This window comes from Theropithecus gelada, unplaced genomic scaffold (assembly GCF_003255815.1).
Source record: "Theropithecus gelada isolate Dixy unplaced genomic scaffold, Tgel_1.0 HiC_scaffold_15987, whole genome shotgun sequence".
Lineage (NCBI taxonomy): Eukaryota > Metazoa > Chordata > Mammalia > Primates > Cercopithecidae > Theropithecus > Theropithecus gelada.
Window position 1 is genome coordinate 2,377,951 of NW_020257754.1, and position 24,363 is coordinate 2,402,313.

Genomic DNA, 24,363 nt, shown 5'->3' on the forward strand with positions numbered 1-24,363 from the left:
GAAGTAAGGCAAGGAATGGAAGGAAGAATTGATGTATGCTGGATGTATTCACAGTGATGGTAGGTTGGTTAATGAATACTCTTTGTCTCCAGTCTTCTTAGATATGTCTTCCTTATAGAACTTAGAGGGAATTAATGGCTAAAGTTAGGAAATTTCAGTTGGAATGTTATCAGTGAGCATTGTTAGGTTCAGATGCAATTTTAATCATTACAGGCTACAGCTAACAATTGTCTGCAGCTTTTTTGTGACATTCCAGGGGATCTTGCCCCATAGCTTCAAACCGTAGGTCTAGCCTGGAAGGTCCTTATACATGTATTGAGCTCCATCAAAATATTTTAAATCAAGAACTAGAACCAAATATACTAAAATGTGGTTATTTGGATAATAGTCAAGTAAGTGACTAGAGTCATTCATCTAGTTAATCATTTCATTACGAACAAAATGATTGAGAAAAGGTTAATTTTAAAAATCTAGGTTTAGTTCCTAGCATTTTGTAGTGACAAATTTTCACTTTAATGCCTTAAGAATACTTAGAGCTTTTGCTTTAGTTTTAGTGTGTTTAATGCAGGCCTGTACTCATGCAAGTCAACTCCTTGCCCATAATTTACTTGTGTGTGAAGCCCCCAATCTTATTTATGTTGCTCGAACATGGCTGAGAGAGACAGCTGTGACATTATGAATCCAGCTGGCCACAGATGAGTTTTCAGTGAAGCATGGATCCATATTGGTTTGGTGATCTGTGTGTACTGCCTCCTGTTAAAATTCAGACTCAACCACTAAATCACCTGGCATTGACTGCAACCACTTATGTATGACTAATAGACTGAAGTGAACTGGAACTTTTGTTGCTAGTGATCAAGACCCTTACTGTAATATAAACTATACTATAGTTTTATTGACTATTTGGCTCATGTTAGAATCTGTTTAGTTTAGTCACTTTGCAACAGGTTTTAATAGCCTTGGTTATCTCATGTTGTCAGGATGTTATGATAACTAACCTTTTCCAGATCTTGTATATTGAAATCTCCACATGTTTGTTATGGATTTGATGATTAAGGTTTAAATCTCAAGGAAAAAATAATTGAAGTTAGAGGCTGAGAAAAAATTTATTTAGGATCTTAAAAGCCTGTATCAATGATCAATAGTTACTTAGAAGGCTGGTAGAGCTGCAAGACTTTCTAGATAGTGCAAAAAAACAAAGCATAAAAGAAAACAAAGGATGTGTGAGTTGTTAAAATAATCAGCTAAAGCACCAAACAAAATAACTTCAATTGTGCCTCTTAGCAAATAAAATATAATTATGAATTACTTGCTCAAATCATTAGGTATATGAAACCCCACAATTTCACTCTTTTAGAGTCCAATGTGATGTTCAAACTGGCTAAAATTGCTGATATAAATATATGTCTGTCTTGTTCTTTACAATCCAACCAGGAAATCTTGTTAAATGTTAATGGATATGCAAATGAATGAAACAGTAACTGAAAATTTTTATGACAGGTCTGCATATTTGTAACTTTTCTTCATATTTATCCAAAGCAGCAAAAATAAGAATAATTACTGAATAATGACTTTATATATTATTATTAGAGGTAGAAGACAGAACTATTCAGAGCATCACATTAGATTGTGATTTTATATATTATTTATATATTTATATAGTCTTTATATATTATTCTTCATTTTTAAGTATATTAGTTATTTCATAAACTATCAGTACTGTCTCATCTGCATTGTTATAGCATCTAGCACTTATCATATGTCCACAGCCACACGCAAGGATTCTTTATTTTGTGCTGATATATTATTCTGGGTGAATACAGGACCGTTATCTTGCAGTCAATCAAGAAGCTATAAATGTAGTTGGAGAGATTAAGTGAACACACAAAACAATTTTTGGAAGTTTTTAATATTTTCCTCTGTGGAAAAGTTTTTCATGATTCAATCTCATTTTATTGCTGCTTCTAGGATTTAATGTATGGAGATCTACCCATGCCATATATAAATAAATATGAACAACTTTATTAAATCATAATTTAAACAAATATTTATTAATTCTCCACTGGAGAATCAACAGTGGATAGGATTGCCAAAATAGCTTCCTGTCCTTCTGGACAGTTTTTTCTCTTGGTTTTCAGTGATATGAGCTTGTTTCTTGACATCCTAGTAATTTTGGAATGATGGACAGATGTTATGTATAAAAGTGTGTAGAGGATAAAATAAAATTTTATTTTTCCACAAAAGGTTTACTTTTTCCTTTGTTAGGTGGAAAGAGTAGAAGCTGATCACCACAATCCAGTCATAAAATGGACTGGGTAAAGGCTGGTTTACACTTTCATCAAGGATTCATCCATCTCTGGTTTTCTATAGCCCTCCAGAGGGCTGTATTCTCTTGGACCACATTCTCTGGCTGGTTCTGAACTCTATAATAGAGTCCTCAGCATAAGGAAGTTGCCAAAGCTCCCTAATGCTTTTTAGAGATTTTACTTAGTCTTTTAGTCTCCTTCCTACTTCCTTTTGAACTGCCTACAAGTTCAGAAAGGTTTGTCAAGTGTCTTGAAAGGCAACCAGCTGTGGTCATGCTCTCTTTTGGGCTTCTCCTTCCTCACTAGGATCTTGGCTTCTTAAGTTTCCAACGTTGTCTCTTCAGCTCACTGCGACTGCCCATTGCAAAGGGCAAAACCCAGGTTCTCATCCTCTTTCCTTGCATGCAGAGTCAGCAAGCATGCCCAGAGAAAATACAGCTAATGTCTCCATAGTTCTAATTTTCCACAATTCTCTCTAATCTGGTATCTTGATTTTTCTAGTTTTCATTGCCTCATCAATTTTAATTTTTTGATTATTTAAACAGTGTGAACACTTTTGATTAACATATATTCAGATTGTATACACATGTACAGTAGCACCACTTCATTAAAACTCCTTTTGTCAGTAACCTCCATGATACCAAATTTGTGACATTTTTTTGCATTTTAAAAAAACTTTTAAGTTCAGGAGTACATGTGCAGTTTTTCTATATAGATAAACTCATGTCATGGGGGTTTGTTGTACAGATTGTTTCATCACTCAGGTATTAAGCCTAGTACCCATTAGTTATTTTTCCCAATCCTCTCCCTCCTCCCACCCTTTTCCCTCTGAAAAGCCCCAGAGTGTGGTGGAGTTTTTTTTTTCTTTCTTTCTTTCTTTCAGTTCTTGGCTGGATGGTTGATCTGTTGCGAGTGTATCCAGCCACCTGTCTCTATTTTTAGATACTAAAATAAAAGAATGATACCTTCTCTTATACACATCTATGCAATTACATGGAATATACCCTAAAATTTCCACAGTACCCCAAGATATTCTAGAACTAATTGGAAAAGTGGACAGGTGGGGCATTGAACAAGTTCTTCAAATTAGGTATCATTGAAAGAACTGGGCAATTACCAGAGCTAATCCTTTATAGTAACGTTGAGTTCACTGACCAAGAGCTGTTCAGTGATTGTGGTACTGAAGGGTGCTATGCTACACCAAGTTGTCCAAGTGAATAACTTGGGGGCTTTCAAGTGGATGCTACTTTGATTGGTGAATTCAACATGAATTGAAACTCAAGATTTGAATGTTGCTCTGGAGAGCTAAAGCTTCTGCATACTATTCTTGACTTCTTATTATGATTTATCTTAAAGGGAAGTAAGTCTTAATTTTTATCATCTACTAAGCTACTTGTGGACAGAGTAGAAATTCGTTGTGTTTTATATCTTCACTAGCACTTATAAGAAGAAGGTGTTGCTTAGTGGTTAAATTTCTGGGTTTGTGAGTCAGTCAAGTTTAGATTTAAATCCTGTCCATTTACCAGATGCTTGACCTTAAGCAAGTTGCAAAATCTCTGTAAATCTCAATTTCGTATTGTGAATTGGTAATAATAATACATTTCATTGTACCAGTGTGAGAGTTGATGTATACACTGTATTTAAAGTGGTAATAACTATCTTTGGCACCTTATAAGCATGCAATTTATGGTAGCTATAAATTTTGGGCTACTATGAAAATCCATGGAATTGGCGATCCAGAATTTTGGGTTTAGTCCTTAAAATACACAGACTCTCCAAGGTAGGTGAATGAAGTTTGTTGAAAAAGAGTTATGTTAAGAATTTTTAAGTTTGCTTTTGTTGTTAAATAAAACTAGTTAAATATCTATTTATTTCATGGATAACAGAACCATCTGAAATAACTCCAGAAAAGAAAAAACTGGAGATAGTTTACCTCTCAGTGACTTCAAAAACATATCTCTTCATAATTTCAGTAGATAAATAATGAACAATCATTATCTATTGGATGTATTTTAAAAATAAGAAGAATTAAGTTTTACCAATACTCTAAATTATACAGATATTATTTTGTATAAGAAAAGGAGCAAAATTTAAGATAAAAATAGTTAAGTGAAATAAAAACTTAAGAGTAAAATAAAAACTAAAAGAGGGAGAGAGAAATTTGTCACCTAGCTACCATTCGTTAGTTATATTACATGAATAGGGCAAGTTATGTGATCTGAGTCCCAGTTTTTTCAGAGAAACTGCAAAATCAGAAAAATAATAATTAGTGTTTTCTTGAATATTAAATGAAAAAGTAGTAATGAAAATGCCTGATGAACAGTAAGCATAGTCTTAATACTAATATTTAATGATCAGTGGAAATAGGAATTAGCTATACAAAAAACAAATAGTATAATTATATTTTCTTATTATTTATATTTCAGTAATAATTTAAATCACACATATTTGGATCAAATTTCATACTGCTTTATTATGCATGAGAATTTTTCTTAAATCTTGATATTATTATAAACATTATTCAGGTATGATGTTATATCTAAAGCCTAATCCCAGCATTTTTCCAATTGTTCTGATTTGATGGAACTGAAGGAAAGTTAGCTCTTCTCTCCTCTTTCAAGTTACTCCAATTTAGGAAGTGTTTCTGCTCCACTCATACTTGAGTGAGCATGCACAAATACCTTTGCTGAGTATTTCTGTTTGATTTTTCAAAAGCTGTCATTAGTCTTACAGCTCAAATATGAAATGCACATGGTAATTGGTAGAGCCACATTCAGTCTTCAAGTGTAGCTGAAAGTGACCCAGACACCCCGAGAGCTCTTCTTAGACTTCTAGATTTGTAAGCCTATGTGATGAGACAAGAGCAAGACAGCTTGTTGAGAGTGGGGAAAGTCCCTTTGCCTGTTGCTGAACCAGAAAGCCTTAACTGTATGACTCTCTGAGTCCGGACAATGTCTTGTGTGTTTGTTTCCACAGAGCATATATCATTACAGACTATATGGGCATCCGAAATGAAAGTTTCATGAAATTAGCTGCAGTAGGGACCTGGATGGGGGACTTTGTCACAGCTTGGATGGTAAGAAAATTTTAACTTCACCCATTTCAAACATCAAACAGAAGACATGTTGACAATGTTGGACAGACACTGCTTTTGATGGTGTAGAGTAAAATAATTACCTTTCTTTGAGTGAAACAAATTTATGAGTAAAGATAATTCCAGAGATTATATCCAATATCTGTGGACCTCAGAGAAAAATCAATGCAATTAGAATATAAGTAATGGCACTCCACCAGAATCTGTCTGTCTGTCTATCTATCTATCTCTCTCTCTCTCTCTCTCTCTCTATCTATCTAAACACACATGTATGTTTGAGCATATAAACATATACAGTCATAACATTAATAGAAATTCTCCCTGTGAAATTATAAATAATTTTGTTTGTCTAAATAATTTTGGCTTTTTTAAAAGGCATGTACAATTTTCAGGTAAGGAATGTAGTCTGTGGCCTGTCTCAGAAGAGCATATGAAATATTTTTTTAACAATTTAAGAAATAGTTTTCTACATTTATTTTCCTCATTGAAGCTACTAATATAATGGTAACTGAGTTCTGAGTTCTCTTTTAATCTCTTTTGTATTTTCTTACTCCTCGTTACTAAAAGCCTGGAACAGACAGACAAACATGTCTTCTGCTGAGCTCATCTGTCAAGAAAGTATCTTCTGTTTTTAATTATTGGGTTAAAATTTAAAGATAGCATGTTGTTAGAAGGCTCTGGGTTCTATAAATTTATGAGAGACTCACAAAATGCAAAGAGTGTAACTCCCATAAAAATGGAGCACTTCATTAACATCATTCATAAATGCAGTTGATTCTAATTACCTTTGTCAGTCTATTCACTTGAAAATGAGGAGATATACCAGAAGGCAGATAATGCTTGACCGAAACAAGACTTGCTGTGGACATGTCCCTGCAGATATGTCCCAGATATTGTAGGTAGGAACAAAAGAGTTTCTGCCATTTCTATTGATTGCTTCTTACCTGGAACAGGTGCTTTCCGGGATCAGGAAGCAGTTGTAGCTTAACTGCTCCTACTGAGAACATCCAGGAAGAGTATCAGGTAACCACGAAAGGGTTTGTACGGCCTGTTTTTGAGCCTCCACCTACCTCTGTTGATTTTTAGAATGTTAACAGATTACTAGATGGATCCTATTCCATTAACTTTAAAATGTGAACTTGAAAAATGATTTGTCATCTCTAGAAATAGCAATTAGAGTAAGCTAGACATTGAGACCAGGCTGCCTCATGTGAAAAATGTCTTTTTTCCTGGCCGGGCGCGGTGGCTCACACCTGTAATCCCAGCACTTTGGGAGGCCAAGGCAGGTGGATCACGAGGTCAGGAGATCGAGACCATCCTGGCTAACATGGTGAAACCCCGTCTCTACTAAAAATACAAAAAATTAGCCGGGCGTGGTGGCGGGTGCCTGTAGTCCCAGCTACTCGGGAGACTGAGGCAGGAGAATGGTGTGAACTGGGGAGGCGGAGCTTGCAGTGAGCAGAGATCGCACCACCGCACTCCAGCCTGGGGGACAGAGTGAGACTCCGTCTCAAATAAAAATTTCTTTTTTTCCATTGGAAGAAGCTTTTTAGGAGCAGATACATAAACTTTGAAAAACGTGATTTCCTTGAAATTTGAAGGGATGTTTAAAAAATTTTTTCGACATTAATTGTGCATTGTGATTTCGACACCACTTTATGGCGAATCTGCTTAATAAGATGGAAAAGGTAACTAGATTAAGAGTCCAGGAATTTGAATTATCTGACCTGACCACCTATGGTTCGACCTTCCACAAGTAATAAACAGTTCTCTAAGGCTCAGTCTGCAGATTTATCAAATAGGGTTAACAGTTCCTTTCTGTGTTGCATATTTTCTGTAAAGCTTAAATGTGTGGCCCTGTGATGTGACTTAAAATGCTAAAGTATGAGGTAGACAGAAGCACTTCATTGTGCACATTGCGGGGCCCTTCATCTCTTTAGCTTGGCTTAGTCCTTTGAGGTGATGGCAAGGGCAAGTCATTGATCCAAGATTCAGGATGCCTAGACTTCCTGAGCCCCATAAGTGGGAGCAGCCCACTTTATACCAGGCCTGGGGTCCAGAGTGTTTAGAGTTTCTTTCAATCGCCAATGCTTCAGTAGACTAAGATGATATGGTACATTGCTTCCTGACTGTTGTCTCAGAGTGAACCTGACAAAAGTTAGAGGAAAAACAATGAACCAGCAGGACCTAGAAGCTCACTCTGGAGTTTGCAGGCTCATGCCAGCCATTTATTACATAAATCATTTTCTTTTCTACTATGACAACATTGTTTGTTTATAACCCAATTCTATCCAATTCCTCCCCAGCCATTTCTTTCTATACCATAAACAGCTCTGCCTCTATTTATTGGTTCATTATTATTGTTTTTTAAATTAGCACTTTTTCTTTTTTAACCATAAGGAGGGGTCCAATTGCTACAGCAGCCTTAGGAGGAAAATGCATGGTAGAGTTTTGACCAAAGACCTTTAACCCTTCCTGGGTGGATTTCTACTCTGCACTTGCCTGCTCCTCTCATCTGGCTAAGGGGAGTACAAATAATTCCACAGTTCAGCCTGTGATATTTGTCTCCTTCCAAGATCTGGCTGACCTTCATAGTTTCTTCTGATTTTACTATTTTAATGCCTTATATTTCTAGTGGCTAAACTGATAACTTCACTGTTTTCTATATAAAAGATTACTGCTACATTACAAAACTGAGACTGGATTGAGAGTCAAGCAAACGGTATTCTAGGTTGAACCCCACAGTGTGATCTTAAGTCATCTAACCCCGTGGGGCCTTTCTGTAAGCTGGAAGAGAATCCAAAGTCTCTTTATGGTATGTTATATGAAACATTGACCTTTCCCCATTAGACACAGGGATAGAAATAGCAAAGAAAATACCAAGCGCTCCTGATTTTAAAATACAGTCACACAGGGAGGATTCCCAAAGCACATAATTTCTATTCCCATTTCTATTCACTGACTGGGCAGTGAGTTTCTGTATAAATATTTATATGTCTACATATGAGTATATTGATAACACTTAAAAAATAATATTTTCCCTCATGAGAGAAGTTTAAGGTAGCCTTGACCTTTGTCTGTCTATAGAATTCTCATCATGAAATGAATATCAATGATGAGAGTGACTATCATGGAAAAGCAGCTATTTAAGTTAACAATCAAAGTGTGTCTTTTATATATTTCTGAAATGGAGGATTTTTCTTTTATGGAAAGAATTCAAAGCTTTTTCATAGTTTTAAAAGGCATATCAGTATTGATGTGATCCAAAGATAAGGATGGTGTCAACCAATATGAGAAGTGTCTTTGGCCCTCACATTACAGAGCTTCAAGCTCTACTGGGTCCAATTTCCTAGGCAGTTCTGACTTTTCCTGGCTCTGTGGTACTCCCCATGCAGAGGACAAGAGAATGTATGTCAAGATTAAGGGTGCTAATTCTTTTGTCAAACAGGTTTTTAAAATAAGTTAATATGTAAGAAATACATAAAGTGCTGAGCGATGTAATCTGCATTGAGCTGGGTCTTTGCTATGGGCAGGAGCAGAGAAAAGCTCTGTCATGAAGGTGTAAATAAAACAACAGGGGGTGTCTCATGAGACACCGTTTCCAGGTATCCACCTATGTGCCCATGCACTGTGCCATTAAGTCAGAAGCTGGAGGAGAGTCGGCCAGTTCCATATCACATTGCCCCAGTTTTGCCATTGCTGCTTCAGCTTCTGATGAAGTCTAAGGTGGCAGGGGATTCCGAGGACATCATGATGGCACTTGCTTCTGCCCTTAATACCAGAGAGAAGAAGCACTTTATGCTGACCTATACCTAACAATCCCCTGTTCTAGCCCCTGGTACATCCTGTCCTAGTTGCTTCCATCTTACAGCAGTAAATGGTATGACTCACAATAGAATCAGGGAATCAGACTCTAGGTTTGAGGTTCTTGTTGGGGTGAGGTGTACAGATAAGATAAAACTGAGCCATGACCTAAGAAGACAATTCTGGGCCTGGCGCAGTGGCTCACACCTGTAATCCCAGCACTTTGGAAGGCTGAGACATGTGGATCACTTGAGGTCAGGAGTTCACCAGCCTGGCCAACATGATGAAACCCTGTTTCTACTAAAGATACAAAAATTGGTCAGGTGTGGTGGCACATGCCTGCAATCCCAGCTACTTAGGAGGCTGAGGCAGCAGAAAGGCTTGAATGTGGGAGGCGGAGGTTGCAGTGAGCGGAGACTGTGCAACTGCACTCCAGCCTGGGCAAGAGAGCAAGACTCTGTCTCAAGAAAAAAAAAAAAAAGAGAGAGACAATTCTGTTAGCCAACACTGAACATTGAAGTCATCATAAAGCATCCTTCATCCCGAAAACCATATACTGTGTATATCAAGTCCTAATAGTCACAAGACATTGCTTGGCTTTAACATATTAGTGCTAGGATTATCTATTGGAATTTATATATCTGTGCCACTACTAGCAAAGGCTTTACCATGAGTGTCGTAGACACATAAAACAGGAAAAAATAAATTTAGTTGTTTGCCAGTTGGCTTTCCTTTTATTTATTTATTTATTTATTTGTTTGTTTATTTATTTATTTTCTTATTTAATCAGCAGCGCTTTTATTTCTTAGTGGCCACAAAACAATGGTGTATCTTATAACTTTTGACATCTTAAATTTGACACAAATATGGTATGTGAATTTGAAACAATACATTTCTCTCTAGTTACTGTTTTGATGGCATTCTACAATTTTTATGTGGTGTTTTCTTTTTTTTTAAATTACGCTTTATGTTCTAGGGTACATGTGCACAATGTGCAGGTTTGTTGCATATGTATACATGTGCCATGTTGGTGTGCTGCACCCATTAACACGTCATTTACATTAGGTATATCTCCTAATGCTATCCCTCCCCACTCCCCACACCCCACACCCCACAACAGGCCCTGGTGTGTGATGTTCCCCTTCCTGTGTCCAAGTGCTCTCATTGTTCAGTTCCCACCTATGAGTGAGAACATGCGGTGTTTGGTTTTCTTTTCTTGCGATAGTTTGCTGAGAATGATGGTTTCCAGCTTCATCCATGTCCCTACAAAGGACATGAACTCATCCTTTTTTATCACTGCATAGTATTCCATGGTGTATATGTGCCACATATTCTTAATCCAGTCTGTCATTGATGGACATTTGGGTTGATTCCAAGTCTTTGCTATTGTGAATAGTGGTGCAATAAACATATGTGTGCATGTGTCTTTATAGCAGCATGATTTATAATCCTTTGAGTATATACCCAGTAATGGGATGGCTGGGTCAAAAGGTATTTCTAGTTCTACATCCTTGAGGAATTGCTACACTGTCTTCCACAATGATTGAACTAGATTACAGTCCCACCAACAGTATAAAAGTGTTCCTATTTCTCCACATCTTCTCCAGCATCTGTTGTTTCCTGACTTTAATGATCACCATCCTAACTGGTGTGAGATGTTATCTCATTGTGGTTTTGATTTGCATTTCTCTGATGGCCAGTGATGATGAGCATTTTTTCATGTGTCTGTTGGCTGCATAAATGTCTTCTTTTGAGAAGTATGTGTTCATATCCTTTGCCCACTTTTTGATGGGGTTGTTTGTTTTTTTCTTGTAACTTTGTTTGAGTTCTTTGTAGGTTCTGGATATTAGCCCTTTGTCAGATGAGTAGATTGCAGAAATTTTCTCCCGTTCTGTAGGCTGCCTGTTCACTCTGATGTTAGTTTCTTTTGCTGTGCAGAAGCTCTTTAGTTTAATTAGATTCCGTTTGTCAATTTTGGCTTTTGTTGCCATTGCTTTTGGTGCTTTAGACATGACATCCTTGCCCATGCCTATGTCCTGAATGATTTCGCCTAGGTTTTCTTCTAGGGTTTTTATGGTATTAAGTCTAACATTTAAGTCTCTAATCCATCTTGAATTAATTTTTGCATAAGATGTAAGGAAGGGATCCAGTTTCAGCTTTCTACTATGGCTAGCCAGTTTTTCCAGCACCATTTATTAAATAGGGGATCCTTTCCCCATTTCTTGTTTTTGTCGAGTTTGTTCAAAGATCAGATGGTTGTAGATGTGTGGTATTATTTCTGAGGGCTCTGTTCTGTTCCATTGCACAAGCTTCAGTAACTGGCTTTACTTTTATTTAAGGCATTTATAGTGACCATCTGTTTATAAAATTATTTGTGGTTTTAACAGACTTTTTTTCCTCTTGAAACTTGGAGTTTCATTAGAGCCAGACAAGCTTAACCATTAAAAATGCTTTTGGATTAATAAAACATAGCCTTTGTAGTTGGAATATAGTAAGAAATAAGTTGTAACTGTTGCTTAATTATTTCTCTCTATTGAGGATCTAGCAAGAATATGATTTTAGGAAAAAAGGTGTTTTTTTAGAAATATATTTTACCCTTCTATTTTAACTGTGCCTATTTTATGTGTAAGTACTACAATATCTGTTTAAATATTTGAGTGACAAATTTTGCTTTCTTATTTTTCATACATTTTGTATTTTTTCAGAGATTTTATAATTAATATTTATACTGCTATTATATTTGCTTCAAAAGACTGTTTATAATAGTTAACACTGAACACAGAACCAGGCATAAAATAGGTGCTCAAGAAATATTTATTTAAAGAATAAATAGATAGATCATAACAGCACATAAGCACAGTTTCATTTCTTTTTTTCTAGTTCAGTTTTGTGACTTATTATTGTAAAATGAGCATTCTAGAATCCTAGCAAGGTGGAAGGAGGTCAGCTATATTGTTCAGGGTATCATATATATTAACCCTGCTTTGCTCCTCTCCCTACCCCGCCTCAACCAGGCTATGCACTTTTTCATACTAAATTTGTTTCCAGAACCACAAGGACACATGCTTGTGAACACTCTTGAATGGAAGTGATGAATTGTCAGTGTTATTCTCCCAAAATGGTGATGTCATTCTTGAGTATAAGTGGCAAAAAGTATAAAGAAAAGATTGAGCTCTGCAGATCCTGCCAGTGCATTCTTTGAATGGTCATTACTGCTCTCAGTGGCACTGTGTTGCTCCCAGGTCTGGGATAGAAAGAAGCTGTGTTGAGATATGTCTCTTGAGTCATGTGAACAAGGAGAGATTACTACACAAGACAGAAAATTGGTTAAATTTCAGTAGACCGAGAGAATTAAAGAGTGGTATATACTTGAGAGCAATACCATTACATCAAGGGTTAATATTTATTTATAAATCTAGAACAGAATAGAGGGAGGAAATATTTCTGCAGTGTTTGAGCGTAAAGTATTCCTTCTAGTTTAAATATAGATAATATGAAATAAAATTTATAATTATATAAACATACAACCTAAAATGTGGCAAATTTTAATTGTCATTTTATGCTTATTGCACACTTATTTAGGAAAGGAGTTTAACTGTTTGTGTTATTTTCATTTTATCAAGTTAAAAATAGTTTAGTTCAAAATTTTCTAGTTTATACATGTCACTATTTTGTGGACTATTTCGCAAACACTGAGTGTGTGAATGAACAATAACCTGGAATATAACCAACATCTAGCTTGTTATTCTGTCTGGAATTGAGTTTGACAATTCGTATTATAATCAGTGCCAATTTTCTAATTATTTCTCTTCTACTGATGTTTCAAAATGACAGAATAAAAAGCATAATTGAATTTGATTTAGCACTTGAAATAAAGTAGCAATAACAGCTTTATTGAACTTCATAATAGAAAAAAAAATTAAATGAAACTTGGAATAGAAGGCCAGAGTGAGCAAACTTATTAAACACATGTATATGAGAAATGGAAGGGTGCAAACCAGATATTTAGCCATGGGAGCTGGACCTAAGAGCCGAACATTCCTCTGGGTCTTTCTCTTTTGCTGTCTTTCTCCGCCTGTTCATTGGAATCATTTTGACCTCAACCTACCCCTGATTAGTTAACCTCATGTTTGATACATTTGATATGAAAGAAATGGTATGTTCCATTTCATTACTTATACAGTGAAAATGCAAACTGGATCAAGCGTTTAATTAATACACTATCTTTCTATAAAGATTTCATGTTATGTGAGGTTCTCTGAGAAAAAAAAAGCATGCATCAGGGATTTAGGGGCACAAGATTTAAAGAGGATGTACTCTTGGGGAATCTGTAAGAGATAAGAGAAACAGGAGAGAGAAAGAGAAGGAGGCAAGCAAAGTTACAGTTATATAGTGTCACATAAAGTCTGCCCTCAGCCAGATCTCTTGGGCCTGTGCTCTTGGGGAATGGAGTGCTCCAGTAGGTCAAGAGGATGTGAGTGGGGCACCAACATGGACCATCACACAGACAAAACCCAAGGACAGCAGATTTAATGGCATCCATACTTGCCAAAAAAAAAAAAAATCAGTTTGTTTGGTCATTTGATTGAAGCAAAGAGCATAAAAGGGAAATTATTTTTTACATTTCCTTTTTGCTCATTAGGAAGTTTAGAGGGAAGTAAATGTGGTCATTTTGCTTTTGCATGTATAAATATTTTAATGTCTCTATAAATATTTTAGCTCTGTGTTTCATGTTCCTTCAAAATAATAAGTTCCCACTAAAAAATTAATAAAGCAGGAGAGTCTAACTTCCTGTGTTCAGATAGCATCATACGTGATGATCAAGAGTCTTTTAATTTTCAAGACTTTTGGAATTAAAAAAATAAAAATACAAATAGAATAAAAAACGATTTCTGGGTAAAAAAGATTGTACTATAATGTATAGATATTTAAGAATAGAGGCACAAATTCTGGCTTTCACTGTAAGTCTCCTAATGTCAATGCCTATCAAAATATCAAATAATTCCATAGTATATGATAGGTATATTGTATGCAATTTGTATTTATTAAAAATTTATGGAATATAAATGTTATATTCATATTCACTAAGAATATGAAAGACACCTAGGAAAATTCACCTAGGTATTGAATTGAACTACATTAAGATATGAAAAAACTGAGGACATCTCTTACAGAAAGACATTCCCACCAGAGACAGGGGATGCTCATTTTTCATCTTTTTCATCTCCAACTTAGTTTCAGCTTCTTCCAATTCCATTATACTTTATTTCTATTACTTAGTTTATACTTCCTCTAGGTGGGTGCCTCCTTTGTCCACATAATCTTTATGATTTTTCTAACATAAAGTTCCACATCTTTTAAAGCACTATTTATCCACCACTTACCTGAAGAAGTTTGAATAAAGCCCAGGAAGCATTAATACTTGATTTTTTTCCTCTTTGAAAGTCAATGATATAATGAAATGAGTGCTGGCTGTTAATATAGGCTCATATTAGAGCTTGAAAAAAGAAGCTGTGTGCTTTTTTGTAGTACGTTTAGAAGGAGTTGGATGGCTCCCTTAACATTTCTTTCACCTTTATTTAGTGCCTCCTGTGGGCCAAGAACTATTATAAATACACATATTTAGAATAATGTTTATATATAAATATAATATTATATTTATATAAATATATATTATATATACTTTAGAATAGTGCATACACACACACACATATTTTAGAATCATGCTGGGCTTGCAGGAGGTGCTAACTAAAGGTAAAAGAAATGATCAGGGTAAAGGCAAAAGAAATGATCAGAGGTGTCATTCAACTAATTCCAGAAGTACTACAAAAGAAGCACATAGCTTCATATTTCAAGTTCTAATCTCAGCTAATATTAATGAGTACTCATTTTATTGTATCATTAACTTTATATCAGATACATACTGATTTTCCATCCATAAAAACCTTGAAACAGGTAGAGACACTGAAGCTTAGAGAGGTTAAGTGTCTTGCCCTTGCCCAAGGTCACACAGATAGCAGCAGCATGAATGGCAGAACTTGGAATATAACCCAGGCAGTCTGGTTCCAAAGTTTTTATTGCTTTCACATACTATAGTATTCTGACAAACTGAATAATTTTCTTGCAAATATTTTATAGTAGATCTTAATCCAATATGGCATATAGACATAGATTTTGGTTCAATTTTTTTTCTGCTTACATGTCAATTTGTTGAATTTTGTCATCAGATGGGGAAAGTGAGTATCTTTTTAGGCATGAAATGATATAACCATCATGTCTCAGCCAAACTGTTGCTTTAAAACTTTAGAAAATTCTTAAATTCCTATATTTCTATTCCCTTTTGATAAAGATGATGGAAAGCATCTTATTTCTGGAATGAGAAGAAAGTAAATGAATAAGTTTTATCTTATTATTGTTTTAAGACAGATATTGCAATTCCTAGTTACTTAAGTGCTAAGTGTTTGTATGAAATTGCTGTTCTTTAGCAATTGTTTGCTCCACGGGTTTTTAGAGCAGTAAAGTTTTTTATATTCATAGAGTATGCTACGTTTTTAGTTAAATGTGTTTTAACCATATTTAGTTAAACATCAGAAAGAGATTTATAGCAGTGAAGTACCTTGTATTTATACTTTATTGTTGTTCCTTCATAAAAGCTCCATTATGTTTTAAGAGATTAAAGTATTTGAGTGAACACAGGGAATATAATATTTGATAAGAAATGGTTAAGTAAGAGTTTTCCTAAAACTATGTTTGGGATATATTCTTCTCTTATATATCTGAAAGCTGATTAGGAAATAAATAACTTCTTTTTTCCCTGGCTGACAAAATATATTAAGCTTTATCTTAGACCTGGACCTGCCTCCACAATCCTTCACTAGTCTACCAAATTGCTCAGTGAAACATCTTAAGTAGCTTTTGGAACATGATATTGCATAAGGAGTCAATTAAGCATGCAACAGCAGTAGAAATTACCAGTTAGGTGTAAGATCAAATAAATATCTCTGCCATTTCCAAAGATATCAGTTAAAACAGAAGATAAAGTCCACATCAACAGTTTCTTAAATGCTATAGAGAAGGACTCACAAAAAGAAAATAGGACACTACATAGGCCACATTAAGAATTCCAAATTGTTCTTGACTACTGACCAGAGGATATATGAGAAGTAATGCCTATGAGTCAAGTGAGTGAGCTGAAACAGAAAACCTAGAGAGAAGCCATCTGTTTTCATTGAAAGAATAGCACCTCTTGTAAAGGTTTTAAAATACATCATAAAAATACTATGAACCTGTAGCTATTGAAGAAAAATGAAACCTAATAATTTTAAAAACCCAAGTGCTTTTTTTCTTATGTCGTAATTATCCTAATTTCTTTGGCATTTTCAATGTGAACGAACAATCAATTTGAGGGAAGATTTTTGGCAAATCTAAATTGCAGATTTGAAAAAATATGAAGGCATTTTATTTTACGTAAATAAAAAATTAGCAAAGTGAACCAGTTTCCCCCCAAACAATATGCTATATATGTAACCCCTTGTTTTGATTATATGATTTTTTTTAAAAAAATTAGCAGAATAATTATTCCTGGTACTTTTGCATACTTTACTTTCTTAGCCTTACAAGTCTCTATCGTTATGCCATTGCTATCTTTCTAAAATTGGTGACACCTTCAGTTGACTATCTCTGTAGACCATAATATCTTTGAGAAAAGATTTTCTCTGGTGTCAAGGGATTTGTGAAGTGCAGAGGTTATTCAACTAAATGAGGAATAATCCAAATTTATTTTTGCTACTATTTTTGTCCAAATATTTCCTAAGATAATCATCTTTTTGCCTCCATTCAGTCACCTTTTTGCAACAAACATTTTGAGATAACAAAACTCATGAAATAAGGTGTTTGTATACATAGTTTTATAATATTTTATCAAATTCTGATGTTGCAAAATTACAGGCCTTTAGTATTCCAAAACTCCACTGAGGGTCTCTCTTATTTCTTCATGAATCTATTCACTTAATAAATATATATGAAACACATGTAAAGTCATAACAAATTAGTAAGAAGTAAACATTAGACTGTATTAAATATGATAAAAATTGACTCAAAATACCATTGCATTTGAAGTTAACTTGCTCTTATTAATCTCTCAATAGTCTTGTTCCAGTCAGCCCCTCCATAGACTTGCTGGTTTGGCAAATGGTCATGCTGTGTAGAATTTGTTCTGCAATGCCTTCTGGTCTGTTGAGATCTTACCAACCATGTTTCAGTAGCTTAAGTCATCAGTTTGTGGTGAGGTTTTAATGAGTGACAGTGGCTTTCTCTGTTAAACTTGCATAAATAATAAATACCAGCATTGCAAATTCAAATACCATCAAGGCCAGGCTGATCTAGTAAAAGTGTGAAACATCTGGTATGAGAGAAAAGAGCCTGTGAGGAGTTGAGGGGAGCTGCGTTGAACCAGAGATCTTGTTTCTTGTAAAGAAGCATTAAAATTTGGTTTTAAACAAAAATATCACTAATGCAAAGTAGGATATAATTTCAGCAGAAATTCTGCCCCTTGGTCATCTGACAAGGAGTCCTGTTTTGTGCTTTTAAAACAGGGTACATTAATCTGGAAACTGACTATGACATGAACATTGCAAGAACAGCACAGCACAGGGCATGAGTTTGGGGCAGGTGCCATTTTGTTATGTCTCTATCACACCCTTAAACTTATCCATCCTGTAAAAGGTTGGTTCTCCCTGTTCTGTCCACTAAAATTTAGGGGAGACAAGGACTCTCTGCATGTTAATCATAGCTGGAAGAACAACAGGAATCCTTGTACTGCTTAGCACTAATTCCACCCAAACATTTAACGCTCAAGTAGGCAAAAAGCATTTTCATAATAACACTTACTAAAGTGTTAATTAAATTCTTGTTATAGTGGTCAGGTTAGCCCATACCAGCATGGATGCAGAGAGACCTCAAGCTCATGCTGTATTTATTGACTCACTTACTAGCATTAGTTTGTCATCAGGAAATTGTGTGCAGATGGGTACTTAATGAATATGCATTGTGGAAATCTTAAATGAATACAAATATCATTAAGTTGTCAGCATGTATAAATCTCTTAAGCAGTTTATATATAGATTTAGGGAACAGAGCTTATTGTTTAGTTGGGTGCTGTAATCAGTTTTTACCTGAATTTCGTAAGGCTGTGATTCCCAAACTTGTCTGCATACTGGAATCACCTGGGAAGTTTCAGAGACTACTGATGCCTGTGTCTCGCTCGAGGATAATGGTTTAATTTCTCTGCATGTGGCCTGGGTTGTTGGAATGTTCAAGAGATTCCTAGAGATTCTAAAATGCAGAAAAATGTGGGGACTGTTTCTCTAAGGTGATTCCAGGAAGTTTGGCATGGGAACATTTTGACATATTCTATGTCAAAATCAGATATTAATAGGGTCATACTCATCAGATATTAAGGTTGAAGAGAAACCAAGAGGAAGAATCTTTTGGTGCTGGAAGACTATACAACAAGCAGGCACGAGGGTAAGATGGATATGAAGAGGGTTGGCTTTCTTTTTGGGTTGCAGCACCCCAAGGGCCCATGCATTGGCACAAGGCAATATAAGTGCTCAATAAATGTTACCTAGCCTCCAGAGTGAAGTCTAGAACTTACTGTGGGATACTTACAGAGCAACTTTGACTCTGGGTTCTTTTTGAGCTTACAGTGAATTCCCCTTTTCCCAAGGCTAGATTCTACCATCCTTGATGGAAAAGCTGACAGATGTTACTATGCCCAGGCTTTGGCTCAGATAATATTTAAGTTTTCCCCTCTCTAGTTATCAGGACAAGCACTGCCAGCCCCTGCTTTCAGTTTATAATATGAAGAACAATCCTTTTATAATTTTGCCTATTGCAAGAAAGTATCATCTACGTAAACGTTCTTCTGATTTAACTGCCCACCAGCAAATGACCTGCTCCCCCAATTCTTCATGTGCTTTAATTTGATTCTTTACTTCTTATTAAACATTAGTAGGTATTGTTGTCATTTGCTCAGGGGGTGGCTTACTTTTAGTAATTATTACTTAGAAGATATGACTGTGAACTGCTGTAAGATAAAAGATAAAGCATGTGAAATTATGACTGCTAATATTGTTAGTGTTAGTTAATTTAAAAAATTACAGTGTTTCATACATTAGAACATCTTAAAATATCGTGCTCAATTTGGATTTTCTGAATGAAGACTTTTTACTAATTTTAACATCTTTTATTGTTGCTTTAGTGTCATTTCCAAAGCTTAGCCAAACAGGAACTGATACTAAGACTGTATAATCACTATTTGACATAGCAACCTTTTTTAAAAAACTAATGAGGTCAGTTGTAAATAGGTCACTCTGAATTATAAATATACCTGATGTTAGTGTTATGTCATTTTACAATTTTCTCTGTTTATAGAAATTAAAATGAATTATATGAATTACGTGATGAAAACACACCATAAAAAGTTTATGTTCTCTAAGGAATGCTTATATGTTAGGTATACTTTTCAAAAGATGGTAAGACAGTCTTGAGCAGGCAAATCATAGTCCCATTTCTTAAAATAAGTGACTAAAAAGAAGTATTGAGAAATGCAAAAGTTTAAAATATAATCTTGACTCAAAGTAGATAATTTGAGCTTTGCCGTAAAACTTTGTCTCATAATTTTCCATCCTGATGAGTTCTGAGTTCTAAAGTCTATGAGTATTTAAGGCAAAAATTAGATACTCATCCAAATAGTTTTCTTGTGTATCTTTTTAGTCCTGCTTGTTTTAGTAGAGTCAAAGAAGCAGATTTTATTAAAGTATGAATGCTATATTCTCTAAAATGGATTATATGCAGAAAAACATGAAGGAAAGGGAGTTTGGGCCAGATATGTAATTCAGGAAGCAAATTTGGGAAGCAGCTGAGTAAAGGTGGTATTTTCCTAGTCAGTGACAATTATCAGGACCTCTCCTCTGCGTTATGTTTCCACAACATTTCATTGACTTGTCTATAAAAGTAAAGCTTGGAGTCAATTCAGGTGTGACAACAAAAGAATTCAATAGTAAGCTCAGGGGAATCATAAAGGTAAGTGCAGATTTTAATTCAAAAGTTTTGACAAAACAACTGCTCAAGAACAACAACTTTTGATGTGAAGTGGATCCTGACACAAGCTCAGATCCCTGATATTTCAGTCCTGTTCATTTGTCAACATAAAGGCAAGATAGTGTCTTATGGGATTAAGCAAACTCCATGTCTAAAAATATAGTTTGACATTTCTTGAAAGCACTTGACAAGACTCCACACAAAATTATATTAGTATTCTTTTCAGCTGAGAGACAATTTTTAAGGGAGTCTGAGTTCTATTATTCAAATTCAAATTTAATCTTTGGTTGCCATGGCATCTTAAAAAATTTAATCATATATTGTTGAGGTTTAAATGTTGGGTCTAGGGTGTTTTAGTACAGTTGGAAAATAACAAACTCTAGAAATATTATCGCAAAAATTAAATTGCATTTTGGGAACTTTTTAAAAAAATAGCAGCCCTGAAAATGTCAATTACAAAGATTTTACACAATAGGAAAGTGATTATTGACCATGTTGTCAGTAGCCATCAGTGTCTGCCCTGGTCTTTGGCATCTTTGCTGTGGTACAGCTGGCTGGCAGATTGTAGCTAATGTGCAAGTAGAGAATAAAGGTGAGGAGGAGCAAGGGTTGCAGAATACAAGATGCCAGCAACCTCAGAGACTGGGGTGATGCACGTTTGATGTCTGGTGCTGGGAGGAAGAAATGTGCAGAGAATTTCTGTGGTACTGGGCTGATAGGAGATGGGGGTGGCAAATGGAAAATATTTTATGGGTAGGTAATTGTATTGGTTCTGGGATAATATTTCAGCAGCAGAAATGATGAATAGCAATCCTTAATCACCAAGTGTTGCAACCGTGGGAAGTGGAAGGCTGAGTTTGAAAGTGTTAAGTCCTCTTCAGATGGAATGTCTGTTACTGCCTTAAAATCTCTGTCTTCTTAGTATTTCCTTTCCTTTGAAAAAACATTATTTGCCAGCTTGTTGGACTCTTGCTCTTGTTCTATTTACCTACAGGGAAAACAGATTGCAGTGTCCAGTAGTAGTATTTACTCTTTAAAGACTTTTTTTTTTTTAACCAAAAACTGCAGATGGTTTAGTTTTCTAAAACAAATGCGAAGGTGTGAATGGTTAATCAAGCTGAAACAATTGCAGAGCTGTGCTTTTGAAAGCTTACCAAATGCCAGCCTCACTTTTGATGTTAGCATTTTTTTTTTTCCCTAAACAGTGGGTCCATAATTTCTAATGAAGGCTTTGCTTATTCATGCTTGAAATTCATGATAATAATGTGCAGCCAGATAATCACAAGATTTGGTGTCAGACTGTGGGTCATATAATTTCTGTGTGCCTGTGAATTAGCGCTGATACCCTAAACATTAGTATATTTATGGTTCCTCTGTAAACATGCCATTAAAAGTTAAAATGCTGATAAAATTATTAATTACTTTGTAACTTTGTTGAAGACACCAGCAGAATGAACTTAATTCAGATGGTTCTTGATACTACTAAAAAATGATTTTAATAAATAATCTAAGCTACCAGATGCCCGGTGAGAAACAAAGTGTTGGTGTGGAAATGACAGAGAAGGCACAGGAACAAATGTAGGCAATTTAGGATAATGCTCATCTCCACCCAGGTTCCTAGTTTCAAATCAGAGAGTGGAGGAAAGCACAAAGACCCTGGCCAAAGGAAGGCTCAGAGAGAAGTGGCAGATTGTAAATTAGCAGGACCCTGCTACTAGCCTGGAAAGCAACATGACATTCCCTGAAGGTATTCCAAGGATAAAAATAAGTACTGAGAATGTGTGGATGTCCAATCCATAGAGAAAGGCTCATGTATTTGTAAGCTGCATTAGCCCTTTTAGATCACCAAGGCAATTCAGTGATGTTATATTGAGCATCTAAATTATTTTGTTCATGCATTAAGTAAATTACGTACACATACATGTATATATATATACACATACTTGTATAACTCACAGAAAAGTTAATATATAAATATCCATATTTCTCCACTTTTCCATTTTAAAAGGTAAGTGACAAAAGGAAATTACTAGTTACAGTGCAGTGCGATCCACCAGTGAAGCTTATTTTCTGAAAGAATGCTATTTACTTTATTAAAATTTTGATTTGTATATAATTTTTCAGGAATATAACTATTGAATAATGTTGAATTTCCTTATACCATTTAAAAAATTAACTGGGTGTGATAACTCACACCTGTGATTCCATCACTTTGGGAGGCTGAGGTGGGAGGATTGCTTGAAGCCAGGAGTTTGAAACCAGCCTCGCAACATAGCAAGACACTGTCTCCACAAAAAAATTTAAAACTAGCTGGGCTCTGTGGGGCATGCCTGTAGTCCTAGCTACTAGGGAGGCTGAGGTGAGAGGATCACTTGTGCCTAGGAGTTTGAGGCTGCTGTGAGCTATGGTTGTTCCACTGTACTCCAGCTTGGGCAACATAGTGAGATCCTGTTTATGAAAAAAGAAATTACCCTATCAATGCCTTGATCCGTGTTGGTGATTTGAAATTAATTATTGTAGCTGGCATAGTAACTACAATAGTAATATACAAAATTTGAATCCATGTGCTAGAGCCTGTTCTAAATGTTTTAAACCTATTGATTTATTTAGAGCCAAATGTTATTAGGTGTATTATGATGATTTCTATTTTATAGCTGAGGAAGTAGAGGCATTTTGAGTCAAGGTTACACAGTCACTAATTGGCTATACTCATGAAGTGCAATGAGCACTGGGCAATAGGGTTTTCAGGGATATTGAGTAACACCTCATTTATTTGACATCAAAATACATATTTCTCTTTACTCAATAGTTAACATAAACACAAATTAATCCCTGGAGGTTTGTGACTATAATTGTGTTTTGATGAAATTTTTCTGAAAATTTTTGCATCTGTTCCTATCTTAATAAACAGAAAATGATAAAGATAACCTATTAATAGTGGAAAGAAAGTTGAATTTGGCTACAGTTGGGTTTAAATCTCAATCCTGGTACTTACTAATTATATGACCTGGGTCTTAATTTCCTTATTGGTAAAGTGAACTGATACCTACATCCTTGTAAGTCACTTAGCATGGAACTTATGTCATGATAGGCTCTCATAAATTCTAGCTATTGCTATTGATTTTGTTGCCCCTATTTCCTTAAAAGGAAAGTGAGAGACTAATGCTCCCTTATAGGAGTTCTGCTAATTAAATGAATGGAATTTATATATGCCATTTGTAAATGCATATGTGTGTGTGACATACCCTAGCACAGTTCTTAGTAATTATCATTTAGTAAGCATATAGATCACATGAATTAATGCAGGCAGAGCACTTAGAAGATGCCTGGCATGTAGGAAGCACTTACTACATGTTATCTATTATTATTACCATATTATCATTTTATTTCAGTATTTCAGTTGGTTGTCCTATTGTACTTATTCCCTATTCTTGGTTTATGATAGTGGCAAATTCATTAATTAATTTTTATTACATGGATAGGTGTACCAAGTGACAAGTTGACACTGATCACAAAAATCCATAATTCAGGAAGGTGAGAATTATGTGGTGAGAGAGGTAGTGAGGTCAGATTTATATGTTAGTTGAGGCATCTATGGAACATCAAGGTAGAGGAATACAGTCAGCAGTCAGATATGGAAAATAAATTGGACTTTATGCAGTCATCTGGGAATCATCAGAATATGCCTTTTATTTGAAACATTAAAGTGAGTTTAAAGAATGAGATGCCATATGGAGCCCCAGAGAACGTGGACATTCTAGAGAACTCCCCCAAAATAAAGATGATGATTTATATTTGGAGACATAGAAGAGAACCACAGCAACTTTGGGCACTGTGTGTGGACAGAGAATTTGTGGTCTATCCCAGTCTTTAAATACCTATTCCCTTCTACAGCAGTTGACATAGTGTCCCTTCTTTAGGCCCTCATACAAACTTTGGGGTAGGTGCCACTTCTTGGCCCCACTGTTTCAGCTTCCTCAATACTCTTCTGCATGAAACCATGCCCTCAGGGTGCATTTTCTCTCCCTCCCCAGACAGGGCTGAATGGTGTTGGAC

General features: G+C 35.4%; 1 protein-coding gene across 1 annotated transcript in view; it reads left to right on the top strand.

Moving 5' to 3' along the window:
* The window catches only part of LOC112617259 (transmembrane protein 117), a gene marked incomplete at its 3' end in the record, with an annotated part of 550,259 nt that overhangs the window by 289,184 nt on the left and 236,712 nt on the right, over positions 1–24,363 (top strand). The window contains exon 4 of the mRNA XM_025374000.1: positions 5,283–5,382. Within this exon, the coding sequence (XP_025229785.1) occupies positions 5,283–5,382 (100 nt within the window). The remainder of the gene's footprint in view (positions 1–5,282; positions 5,383–24,363) is intronic.